Consider the following 13,964-nt stretch of genomic DNA (forward strand, 5'->3'; position numbering starts at 1 on the left):
AGTCAACCTTGACCTTGGTCACACTGGGCAATATACCTGACCAACCTTGGCCTCTGTTGGTCATGTCCATCATTATGGCATCACAAGGCAACATTCATAGCCAACCTTGATCTTTACATCATTCAGTAATTCTCACCCAACCTTGATGTTTGTCATCATCCAGCAATCAAAGCAAACCTTAAACATTTGGCCTCTGGGCAATAGTTTCAGCTAACTTTGACCTCCAAATTACAATCCACTTAAACAGTAAGCATTGACCATCCTTGACTAAAACCTTCATAGCTGACCTTTATCTCAAGGCGACATTGATAGTCAACCTTGACCTTTACGTCTCTAGGTAACGTTTTCAGCAAACACTGACCTGCTAATTATCATGTAATTTGGACTGAAAACACTGACCATTCTTGACTTCAGTGATATGGCTGGAGGGTGGGAAGCATATTGATCACTGTGAGTCTAATCAGTGACTGCCGGCTGCTGCCTCAGGCTATTGGCTACTAGAGGATTGTCAGGATTTTCATATGATATCAAGAGGCTCATTTGTTATTGGGGACAAGGGGAATTCAATTTGGCAATGGAGGAACGGGGTTATCACTAATGCCCTGATATGTGTCATTATGTCCGTACCTCAAAGCCTAATGATCATACAGTGTATGCATAATAAGGAATGTACTCAGTTGGACACATTCTGAAATGTTGGGAAAATATATTTTTGGCTTTGCTTCAAAGTTCCTTCATTACTATTTATGACTTGATTGCAGAGTATATTTTTCACAATGATGATTTTACACATTGGGGAATTTTACTCAGGACAAATAAGTTTTTGTTTGTTTTTTTGTCATGCTTCAAAATAAGCATTTCTTTTCCTTACAAGGAATTACCATTTTTTTATGACCAGAAGTCTTTTGTCTCCAGGAAGCTTGTATACTATAGGGCTATTGTGTGGAATATTGGGTGATGGAATTTTTGTAACAGGTTGGATCTGACTGTCTGCATGTGGCATAGCTACATCCTTCAATCCTTTCATCTGCAGAAATATGTAGCTTTCAAAAGAAAAATCTAGTCTTCCTCAATATCATGTCACCTGAGGCTAGCGAAACACATCTATATCTCTGGCAAATTAGCAAGACACTTTTTCCATTGTCCTGTTCTCATGATGCCTGTGTTTGATATTGCTCTTTCCCATTGCAGCCTGACACAATAGGTCATCTACCATCTCTGGAAGAACTGTGGTTGGACTGTAATGACCTCACTGATTTGCCAGTGGTAAGTATCCCCCCAGCAGGTGGAGCTTGGCCCCCAGACAGAGAGACATGTACCTATTAAACTAATGGAACTGCTTGAGAGATATATCATTAGTCTGGTGCCCTTTGAACATAATAGAGGAACAGAGTCAGATGATGTATGCTTGTATTTGACCGAAAGCAAGTCTATCTAACCTTCAGATACGTCTGTCAGCATATTGATACTATCATGTGTAATCTAAATTAGATGATAACACTTTTTCTTTGAAGACCTGGTTATGATATCAACGTTTTTTAACCCAATTTTGGTGGTAGTGGCAAATGCTAGTAATGAACTAGTTGAAGTAGTTGGTAGCGTGGTCTGTTTGTCAGATAGCAGGGCTATGGTGTGATCTGTGTCACAGCCTCACGGCAGGTAATTACATCATATGTATGTAACAGCTAATAACGGGAATGATGATCCTATTAACAGTGATTGAAAAATGGAAATGGGAAGACCATTTGTCTCAATCAAGATGCTTGGAGAACATCTTGTGATGTATGTATGTCCTCATCCGTAAAGGTCCCTGACTACCATAATGTTGAACTACAGCAGCCGAGAATGAATATTTTCCTTCTTGACTCTGACGGAACTGAATCCAGGGTATTTTCTTTTTGTGCCATATTTTCTACATCAATGGAAATCATGTCATTAACTCCTGCACAATCAACTGTGTCTAACTGAAAATATGTACAGTAAACTATGGCTATAATAAACTCAAGGAGACCACTAATTTAGTTCATTATAGTTGTAGTTCATTATACACATTCCCACTAAAAGGCAGCAACGGACCGGCGCCATAAATACAGTTCGTTATTTCCATAGCTTCATTAGTATTGTGTTTGTTCTAAACATAGTTAGCTGTAATAGATGAAACATTAAAACTCTATCTGTAAATATCAATGTATTTAGTCCTTAACAGCTTGCATATTCCATGTCGTTAAGTTAACAAATAATGAGACAAGTGCATACATCTACTTTACACACAATCTGCAGGCTTGTGGTCTGTGTTTCAGTATCAAAGGTATCAGAGATACTAGAACATAACACTTTGACATCTTTGCCGAACTTTTTGGAATGAGGAATTGTCCATAGTTAATCTCTGGAGTGCCTATCCAAGGCTTAATCATTCACAGAATGTTGTCACATTGTGGGACATTGCTGACTGTGCCATCAGCAATACTAGTGCTTCCAGTGTTCAGTAATTTACACATAAACTGTTACAGTTGTCTGGGACTGAAAGGTTTGAGACCTTTGTCCGGTGACATTGTTTCCATGTATCTCATTGTGTCTAGTGCCTATAAGGCACCTAGTTGCCGCTAACTAGGCTCAACTGTTGCCGTGAACGTTTCATTCTGTTTTCAGGAGATCGGCAACCTGAAGAGGTTGACACAGCTGGATGTCTCTGAGAACCAGCTGGATTTTCTGCCGGAGGAGATTGGGGGTCTACACAATTTGACTGACCTCTCTTTGTCACAGAACAACCTAGAATACCTACCTGATGGAATAGGTAGGCCATTTGTACCTTAATGAAGTAAATCATTGCTCATGATATCAGCAGTGGTTTATCTTGTCTCAGCTTGTCTTAATAAACAGTCAGTTGTAAAACACGGAACTGTTACCCTAAAGTCTGTGTCTTATTCAGAGAAAAACTATTTCCACTAAAACACGTTTTTGATCCTGTTCCGCAAAGTCATACAGGTCAAGTTTATGATTGTGTTTAAAATGAATCTCATATGAAACACCCACTCTTTCAAAGTGATCCTCTTTCTATCATGACAAAAACATTGTCAATGATATGGAAGTTTTCCTGTTACACCCTTCAGATATAGACAGTGTTGACACCTGAAGTATGTTGTGTTTCAGGATTCTTGAAGAGACTAGCCATCTTGAAAGTTGATCAGAACCGGCTGATTGCCCTGACTCCACACATAGGAAGGTTGGTAGATCCTACTGAAAAGAGTTTGATATTGTCATAAATCTTCCCTTGTTTCTGTACCTTTTGGGCAACCCCTTTATGATTGTATGGAGTAACTTTGAACTGGAATAGACCTGGAAGTGTTGCCCTGTGTTTGCCAACTAGATGAAGGCAGGTAGTCTGATGTGTTGGTGTTTGAGATCAGACTTAACCTTCTTATGTAATGCTCTTTACTGAAAATATGTAAATCTTTTAAAAGTTTTTATCCTTGTTTTTTCAGCTGTGAAAATTTACAAGAACTAATTTTAACAGAGAACTTATTATCAGTAAGTATTATGTGTGAATGATAGAGTGGATGGATGATCCAGCTACAATCACATAATGCTGTGATTATGCAACAGAGACTAGTTCAAACTTTGTCCCAAGATGGCCTTGAATCACAAGATTGTGTTGACAGTAAAATTCAGTCCATTCAGACTACGGTGTCGCGTGAAGCTTTTTAAGGAGCCTCGATGTTCATCATGGACACACAACCAAAACACATACCCAGGAAGTTGATGGTATGCTCAGACCAAGGGATTCCTGTAATTTCTTTCGTCTGCTGTTTAATGATACATATGAGTTGTTCTTGAGACGAAGCTGGTATTTAGGACTGCTAGTTTCGTCCTCACTCCATGTTCACATGGGAGCTGGAGGACCAACTTGATGAACATGTCTGGCTTGTTGTGTCATTGCCCATTAGGCATCTGGAGCATGCTTACAGGTGACTCTGCTGAAAACATGGACACATGGACGGATGTAATGCACTGATTCATGCTACTTAAATGAGAGGTTTATTATAATGTATTTATTCTCCAAGTCATTGTTGACCTTTGAAAATTGCTACAATTTTAAGATTTCATTTTGATTACAATTTTTCTGAACAAAATTAAATATTTTGAAACAAAACTTATATATGTTCTTTTATTTCAGGATTTGCCAATTACAATAGGAAAGCTAAAAAACCTGTCTAATTTGAATGTAGATAGAAACAGACTTACAGAAATTCCAATAGAGGTAAGAGATTTTTGTTTTGTAATTTGCTCAAAATGAATGGCTGTTTTGTCTGCTGTTGTTACACATTACTATCACGCCTTGCAGGATCACCCCAGTCTCCCTGCTGATCAAGTTATTCACAATGTGCTGCTTCAGGAGTCAATCAAATGAGTCAATTGCTGCTTGAATCAATCAAATAATTTCACATTAGGAAATGTGAACTAAATTGCTTTGATTTTGAATATTTATGAAGATCTGATATTGAGTCTTAATGATTATGGTAATTTTCCTAAAGAGAGAAATAATTTATCTGTAACAATTAGTGTTTTTGGAACCAGAAAGGGTCAGAGTTGCAAAATTCGGATTGGATGGTATTGCACTTTGACTTGCAGGGTTTTACACAGACTTTTAAAAATGGGAGTCATGGTGACTCACAATATTTATTTTTGGGAATCATTTTCAATTTTTGGGAGTCATGAAAAGTTAAATATTTCTTTGTGTTAATCATTCTCAGTATGTAACTGTGTATGTCACACCACCAAATGAAACTACAGCATTGTTCAATTCAAACAGCCAGGATTACTGGCTCCTCTGAATTCTCTGGAACAATCTGACAGCCCTGTAAGAGTCAAACTATCATCGAACAATATCATTGTTTGCTTATCAAATCGATTTTATTGAACTGAATTGTGAGGGCCACCCATAAAACTTGCATCAAGCTTGACTCGTATGATAATGTTTTGAGAGTCATTTACAAAATTGTTGCGTCAAGTACGGAGAAAACCCCGGACTTGCCCAATTACATGTCAGATGGGGGGTGGTGGGGTAGCCTCATGGTTAAAGCATTCATTCGAGCTGGGTTTGATTCACCAAATGGATACAATGTGTGAAGCCCATTTCTGGTGTCCCCAGTCGTGATATTGCTGGACTCACTCGCATATCAAAAGATCATTGCTCATGACATCAGTCAGTGGACTGCATGACCAGACGAAGTACAGACCTTAGTCTTCAGCTGGAATATCACTAAGTGCAACATTATAAAAAGCAAGTTTTGACTGTGAAATATTAATTTCACCTGCTTCCAATGTTTTGTGATTCACACATTAATTATTTTTCCTTATCCTGACTCATGCTCTTTTGCTTGTCTTCTTCTTCTTGCGAACATAGTGGAACACTTGTATCTCCTTATTTGAAGCTCCCTTCAAAATAAAATCACTAATTGGTACTCACCACGAGTTGCTCCCCTTTGTCTCCCCTGGCGGGAAAAGGTGTCGCCACCCTCTGGCCATGTGCTCCACTCTCTCCTTCTTCGCCCAGTGAGCAGGATGTGAGAGCGCCTTGTGTCTCCTTACACACATATCCTTTGATAATCTCTTAGTTTTACCTCTCATAGGTTACTATAGAGGTATAGCTAGTATCCTTTACTATTTGTATTGATTAATTATCGTATTTCTACTGTTTATTCCGTGTATTAGCGGATTGTTCAGCTAGCTTCACGCTCATGAAAATCTGTACGATTTGTAGATTACGCTTTTCTGCCTCCCGATCCACATGTAATATGCCCTAGTTGTTCTAATGCGTGCGTTTAATTCACGCTGCAGTTACTGCATTAATTTATCTCATTCTGCATTTAATAAATATCATCTTTAGCGTCTTTAAGACGTGCTGCAGATAGATCACTGCAAACAAGGGCAAAACATGGCAGAGAGTCCAGATATTCCTTCCAGTCAGCTGCTAGCGATCGACCCTCTCCGTCCTGGTGTTCTGCTAGAGACCCCTGCGGCAGAGGAACGTGGGGCGCAGTCCGTTACCTCGAAGAAACGACCGCCTCCCCAGACATCCCGTCATTGCAGACTAAGTCTAAGAGGGCTCTCATCGTCGTCTCAACGCAGATTGAGGACACTCCAGGGCAGCGCAGACTTCAAAGGGAAATCTCACGAAGACAGCAAGAACTTTCTCAGCCGAGATCGTTCCAGCAGCAGAGTTGGGCTCTCGATGATCAGCCGATAATCATCCCGACTTACACGCAGAAGAAGCGACCAGTGTCAGCGACTGTGACTTCTGCAGAGATCTCCATGCAGCCTGATGCCTCTACACCCGGCGTCAGACGCCATTGATGTGAACCCCATCGCGAGAAAAGGCGCCCGGCGACTTCCACACAGATCATCCCAGAAGACATGATGCGGCAGATTATGAACATCATGGAGGACCACTACAAACTGCGCAGCAGGGTCCGAACCAGCCGAAGGCTCCAACGTAGACAGCACCCCAGAGGCACCCGTCAACGTAGCAGCCAAGGCGATGTCACCTTTCGCTGGCTGAAGTCCCGACCACCTTGACGGAAGGACCTAGATGTAGGCGGGGAGAGATCATCACCATCTTCGATTTCATCTCTAGATATGGACTCAGACCATCAGACATCACGGAAGCCTTCGCTGGCGGTCATATCATCGATCCCTCGACCGACGCTGAAATGAAGCATTCGGCGAAAGACATATGATTCCAGATCTTCATCGTCTAGAAGAACATCGAGGGACTGCCGAAGAGCTTCGCGAAGTTATCAACATTCACCTCAATAAGTCTCAGAAGATCATCCATAGACGATCTCCACTCGTTCATCACCAGGTCGATCACCCATCAGATCTCCACATAGAAGCGGCGCACAAGTCAACTAGATCGCCACAAACCTCATCAGATATTCAGACAGCTACACGCGGTCCCAAGAGCATCTACAATTTATTAATGATGATGGTTTTGAGGATGATGGAGGAATCATATTTTCTGATGCAGAGATACGGTATTGGATGGTCAATAACCTAGATCTCACATCACCATCTAAAAGTGGCAATACAGCTCAGACGCATTTGATGAAGGAAGATGATCCAGATGCAATCACTCTACCCCGATCGACCCGATTATGCAGTGCCACAGAATCTAGATGCAGCTTTCCAGAAAGCTCACGAAAGTTCAGATACCACATCTACCCAACTTTCAAGCCAAGAAGTTCTCCACGATAACATGGACTCCTTCTACAAGGCCCAGGACATCGATGAGAACTATAAGATCATCAGCGATGTAAAGAACAAGATTTACAAGATGGATGATCGCCAAGTTGGCTCATATAGAAACCATGACGAGGCGATATGTTCTTTGGGTTAAATAGATCTAGGGCGATCAATGAGACTCTTATTACTAGATTCCGATTCCACGACGGAAGATGATAGAATGATTTATTCTGCCTTACTTATGCAAAAGAAAGATCAGCAGTTTTTAACGGATCATCTTACATCTGTTTCAGCAGCACTGACCTTAGCTCGTCAGTCAAGGCCTCCTCGCCTCCTGTAATTGGGGAGACTTTACAGCCCCACTTTATACAGCCCGTGGTCGACAACATCCATCTTTGACGGAGAAATCGACAAGGTCGCCATGGAAGTCTCTAAGGATTCCAGGAAGTCCTTATGATTAGATCGATGGACACACTAGCCAGCGTCATTCGTCAGACTTCACAAAGATACTCAGGCAGATCTAAGTTCACGGGCCTACAAAGAGCAAGAGACAGGAAGATAGCCAGCTCTAGAGGTAAAGATTCTTTTCAATTAAGCCCATATGGCAACTATAGAGGAGGATCAGGAAGAGGCAGGACACCCAGAGGTTCCCCGCAATTATAGACAGCTGAAACACAGGTTCGAACGACTGGAGTCTTCCACCCCAGCCGTTCCAGTACAACCAGCTCAAGTGGGTGGGCGCCCAACAACTACTGGGAAAACTGGGGAATACTGCAAGATCCTTCGTCTCCAACATTATTCAACACGGATTTCGTGATCCCTCTACAGGACAAGCCTCGCTGACAATCAAACCCCCCAAGTTCGATTTACAAAGCTAACAACTACCAAAGATAAAAGAGGCTGTCTCATCACTCCTATCCAAACAGGCCATAGAAGTAATAGATCAAGCAAACGCCGAACCAGGTTTCTACTCCCCAGTTTTCCTAGTTCCCAAGAAAAACTCCACGAGAAATACAGACTCATCTACAACATGAGCTTTTTCAACAAGAACTATCTACGCTAGAAACCACGAAGTTTCGCGATGATACATTTACCTCAGTTACGCCAGATGATTCGATCCTATGGACTACATGGGCAGCATAGATCTACAGGATGCCTACTTGCACATCCCCATTCATCCCGATTCCAGGAAATACCTACGATTTACTCTAGAAGGGCTACATTACCAGTGGAAAGTACTCCCCATTCGAATATCATCAGCCCCTGGCTATTCACGAGGATAACGAAACCGATTATCAAATTTCTACATCGCCAAGGGCTAATGGTCTGCGTACCTCGACGACGGGATACAAGTAGATCAAGATCCACTGCGCCTCAAACTACAGTTAAATTACATCATAAAGCTACTAACACAACTAGGTTGGTTAGTAAACTTTACGCGAAGTCGGGACCTAGTACCATCGCCAAGACCTACAGTTCCTAGGTATTCGATTCATCACAAATCGCAACCGTATTATGGTACCAGAAGACCGTTGGCTCAAGATACAACAGACCATTCCACCAGCTCTACTCTCTCCGTTACCACTCGCGACAATGGCAGAGCCTACTAGGTCTTCTCACATCAGCCCAAGACATGACTGTCACAGGCAGATTACAGTTACGTCCCCTACAGGTCCTCATCAGCGACATCTCAACGATGTACAACCATTCAGTCTACGAAACATCTCAGACCACATCTACTATGGTGGACCAAGAAATCGAATGTCTCATGAAGGGATTTGTTTAGCAGAGCAGGAATACAAAACCCATCTGTATGTAGACGCGTCACTCCAAGGTTGGGGAGCTCATCTCACCAACCACACGATATCAGGGTTATGGAATCAGCAAGAATGCAAACTCCATATAAACAGTCTAGAAATGAAAGCTGTAATCAACGCCATTCTACATTGGAGCACATTTCTACAAAATGCGCGCCTAATGATCCATACAGACAATTCGACAGTGGCGTTCTACATAAACAAGCAAGGCTCAACGAGATCGATGAACCTTTTGAACCTAAGCTTTCAACTGTTCGATTTAATACAAGATCTAAATCTACATGTCAAAGCAGTGCACATTCCCGGAGCCAGAAATATACTAGCAGACGCTCTCTCTCGGCCTCATCTACCATCACCGACAGAGTGGATGATCAACCGGGAAATTTTTGCACAGATAATCAAGCAATTAGGAGCGCCGCTAATAGACCTATTAAGCCACGCAGCGATTCAACAATCAGCTACCGACATTACGTGTCACCAGTCCCAGACCCCCAAGCTTGGGCAACGGGCACGCTCTAAGTCTATCATGGGAAGGCCTCAATGCGTGCAGCGTTTCCGCGCCAGCAATAATACCTCAAGTATTACAGAAAATCAGACAAACACAGAGCCTACAACTCACTTTGGTCGCCCTACTGGCCGGCCAGAACGTGGTTTCCCATACTAATTCAAGAAATCGGTCAACCAACACTGGAGCTACCCAAAGCGGCGCCAAACCTGTTAATTCATCCTCACACCAAACAAGTGCACGGAAACCCAGCAATGTTCCAACTACACGTATGGACTGTATACAAATGTGTTTAAACAAGAGAGGATATTCTGCCAGGGCTGCAAAAGCAGTCACGCTTGCTCTTCGTTACTCAACTCGTGAACTTGTACGACGACAAGTGGCACAGTTTCAAAATTATGCAACAAAGAAAGGGTTTACAGCAAGAGAGGCTTCACAACCTCAAGTGGCAGACTATTTGTGTTACCTACGCCAAAACAAACATTTAAAAGGTTCAACGATATCAACATATCTTGCCGCTTTTAGCTCTGTAATCACCATGAGAACGGGTGTCAAATTGACAAGATCTCCAGAGTTACTGGCCTTACTACGAGCTTTCCGATTGGAGGACCAAAGCGGAAGTTCCACTTCCAGCTTGGGATCTGAATGTAGTGTTACAACACCTCACGAAAGTGAGGTCTATGAACCCTTGGAATCGACAAACTTTGAATTTCTCTCACAGAAAACATTGTTTCTGCTATCGCTAGCCACAGCAGCAAGAATGTCTGAAATTCACGCTCTGGATTACGAGAGGATACAGTTTGATGACAATCATAACACAGCGCACCTCGGATTAAGATGGGATTTCATTGCAAAGAATCAACTGCCAGGTCAACCAGACAGATTATTCCACATCCCGGCGCTATCCTCTATTCTCGGATCACAAGATACACAAGACCTATCACTGTGTCCGTAAGAGCGCTCAAAGTTTATTTACTGACGATCCAAAACAAGGAGAAGATTTCTCAAACGCTTATTCATCCCATTATCGCCACGAATCAAACAGAAGTGTCACGGACCACAATATCTATTTGGATAAGGACTGTCATTCTCCGTGCCTACAAGGCAGCAGGCTTGGACCCACCAACAGCATCAAATCCACATGAGATCAGGGCACTGGCCTCTACCCTCGCCCTACACGGTAACTGTTCCTTGAACCTGCGATTATGGAAGGATGCTATTGGAAATCTAACATGGTATTTGCTAATCACTACCTAAGAGACATCACTACAGAAGATGTCTCTGGCATTCACCATTTTCGACCACTGGTCCTCGCTCAGCAACTGACAGTCCCTCAGAGGGCGTTAAAATATTAACCTCACAAGATTAATATGTATTTTATACATACTCATCTAGCTTATAACTCTAAGGAGTTTTAGGGCTATGTATATATGTTCAGCTTAAGTATTCTACCTTAAGCATATACTTGGATATAGTCAATTTCAGTGCCTCTATCAGAGTCACCTATATATATATATATATAATTTATATGTATTGTTCAATATATTCATAATGTAATTCCCTTTAATGGCTTTATATAACCTATGGTTTTCTTTATACAGGAAACATCCTAAATCTAAGACTTCATGAAGTTCCCATTAGGGGATATTACAGTATATCTATACAAAATCACTAATTATAAATCCAAAGTATTCTGTTACCCACCTCCGTTCCGTAGGATGCTACAAGCAAAGAGCATGAGTCAGGATAAGGAAAAATATGTAATTTTAGAGTAAAATTGATATTTTATACTTATCCTGACTCATGAGGTTAGCCCTCCCATCCTCCCCACATAACACTTTGGATTTCCCTGTAAATTCAAGTGTTGGGCTCGCTAAATCAGGAGAGAGTGGAGCACATGGCCAGAGGGTGGCGACACCTTTTCCCGCCAGGGGAGACAAAGGGGAGCAACTCGTGGTGAGTACCAATTAGTGATTTTATTTTGAAGGGAGCTTCAAATAAGGAGATACAAGTGTTCCACTATGTTCGCAAGAAGAAGAAGACAAGCAAAAGAGCATGAGTCAGGATAAGTATAAAATATCAATTTTACTCTAAAAATTACATATTTTGTGTAGTTCTCAAATACACTCATGTTTACAATTCAGTGTTACAAACACATAGACAAGAAGCTTGTCAGAATGTGCTTGAACTGTTGACCCAAAGATGTCTGACATGTTTTGCATGTGTTCTGCAGCTGGGGAAATGCACCAAACTGGGGGTCCTGTCCTTGCGAGACAACAAGCTGCTCAGGCTACCACAAGAGTTGGGCAATCTGGTGAAAGTACACGTCTTAGATGTCTCAGGGAACAGGTGAGCTACAGTAGAACATATACACAGAACAAGTATGACCATAGCTAGTGTCAAAATAAACTGCTCACAAAAGCTAAACAACACCTGAATGTTTCATGTGACCAGTTAATCTGTCATGGCTGACGGTACATGCAACACACTGCCATCTAACTGTAAATGCTCCTTAGCTTGTTTTGAGTAGTATATTATGTTTGTGATTGTTAACCTTATAAAATCTGACTAAGTTGCAGTTATGAATTTCAGTTACATCTGTAATTAGTTATCAAAACCTGTATGAAAAGTTATAAATATTTCTTATAAATGTCTACAGTATTTGTAAGTATCATCAAATGAGAAGACAGATGTGAACTGAAAGCACCAACCCTTTATCAGTTGCCATTGATTTGCCTTCCCCTCAGTGAAGCCAGTAATGCTATCAGTGTTGTACAGGGATGTTTTAGAGATCCCCATCTTGTTCCAGGTTGGAGTATCTGCCAATCACAGTCATGAACCTTAACCTGAAGGCCTTGTGGTTGTCCGAAAACCAGGCACAGCCCATGCTGAAGTTCCAGACCGATTTCGATGAGCGAACAGGACAGAAAGTGCTCACCTGTTTCCTGCTCCCTCAACAAGGCTTCCACACAGAGAGCATGGGTGCGTGAACCATCTCTGGTCATAATGTACACCCCCTGAATCAGAGAGGCTGGTCAAAATGACATTTCAGTGTTAAATGTCTACACTAATTCCATTTCACGGCTGATGTCAGGCGTCCCTGCAGTGGCATCATATTTCAGCGAATCTTACAGCACTATGTTCCTTTCCTGAACATATTGGAACAAAGTTTGTTTGATGTGTGATGTTGTTGCCTGATTGATTTGACTTTGGGTCTGTGATTCTCAGTAGCACGGCTTTGTTTTTGCGTTAGAGAAATTCAGAATATGACAAAAAAGCACTCCATGACAGAGTGAACACAAGTACACACCAGAAGACATCTGTATGTCAAATTGACTTCAGCACTATCAACATTTTGGTTCAGTTCCCCAAATGAGAACACATTCTAAAGCCCGATCTCACATCTTGATTAAGACAACATTTCAGAATATCTAATGTGAATCAGGAAAATAAAATGTTGTGATGTGCTTGTGTTCTGTACAGAGAACCTGCTGCGTGGTAGCACGACGGATGGCGACAGTCGACTCAGCTGGACGGACAGCACACAACGAAATCCTCGTGAGAGTATTATCAGGTTTGCCGAACATGAGAGGGAATCGGATGAAGACTCAGAGGTATCTATGGCACTTCCTGGATCTTGAAGTGATGGATTAACGTTACGAGGACATCTAAGATATTTTACAAATTACATACTAAATACCCATGGAGATCCGGGTTAGAATTTGTCTTTAGCAGCCCATGCTTGTTGTAAGAGGCGACTAACGGGATTGGGTATCTCAATTGCGTACATCGTTGCTCATGATGTTGATCACTGGATTGTCTGGTCCAGCCTATTTACAGCCTGCTGCCATAGAGCTGGAATATTGCTGAGTGCTGCCTTGTACAACAAACAAAAAAAACTAAAAAAACAATAACTTTAATCTAAAATTGTTTTGGCACAGTTTTTGATGAATTTGTGTTAGTATTGTGACAGTAGACTACTTGACGTTGACATCAATAAATAGATCTTTGATACATCTGAAACTGTAGACTCATGTTTGCTGAAAATTTCAAATCTACATCTGCTGCAACTGTAATATCCTGAATTAAACATTGTTTGCAAGTCTTCTTACTCCATGCATCTTATGCATCCATTGTCTATAAGGTTCATATAGTTTATGTTGAATCTTATATTCTTCAGTTATCTGTTGCATGTATCCATGTTTGACTCACATTCTATTTATTGTTTGAAAACAAGTCTGGAATCCTCTCGAAAAATATTTGTTTCTCCTCTCTGACAACTCATGCCTAAGTTTTAAATCAGTTTGATAATTATCTTCTGGAAATCACCTAATCATTTCTTGTATGGTAATTAATGACAATTTGATTTAAAACAAGATCAGTATTTGAAAATATGTGTG

General features: G+C 41.4%; 1 protein-coding gene across 20 annotated transcripts in view; it reads left to right on the plus strand.

The window, feature by feature from the left end:
- LOC124274209 (protein scribble homolog) overlaps positions 1 to 13,964 on the plus strand; it is a 122,875-nt gene that overhangs the window by 42,683 nt on the left and 66,228 nt on the right. For all 20 annotated transcript variants that reach the window (XR_006897889.1, XR_006897890.1, XM_046709515.1 and 17 more), the window contains exons 6-13: positions 1,192 to 1,266; positions 2,650 to 2,794; positions 3,151 to 3,223; positions 3,483 to 3,528; positions 4,175 to 4,258; positions 11,798 to 11,913; positions 12,374 to 12,546; positions 13,048 to 13,178. Coding sequence is in view for 18 of the 20 variants with exons in the window: in XM_046709515.1 (XP_046565471.1) it covers positions 1,192 to 1,266; positions 2,650 to 2,794; positions 3,151 to 3,223; positions 3,483 to 3,528; positions 4,175 to 4,258; positions 11,798 to 11,913; positions 12,374 to 12,546; positions 13,048 to 13,178 (843 nt within the window). In the remaining 2 variants the exon portion in view is untranslated. The remainder of the gene's footprint in view (positions 1 to 1,191; positions 1,267 to 2,649; positions 2,795 to 3,150; positions 3,224 to 3,482; positions 3,529 to 4,174; positions 4,259 to 11,797; positions 11,914 to 12,373; positions 12,547 to 13,047; positions 13,179 to 13,964) is intronic.

The sequence above is a fragment of the Haliotis rubra genome, unplaced genomic scaffold (assembly GCF_003918875.1).
Source record: "Haliotis rubra isolate DU_JTF1 unplaced genomic scaffold, ASM391887v1 Scf189, whole genome shotgun sequence".
NCBI lineage: Eukaryota > Metazoa > Mollusca > Gastropoda > Lepetellida > Haliotidae > Haliotis > Haliotis rubra.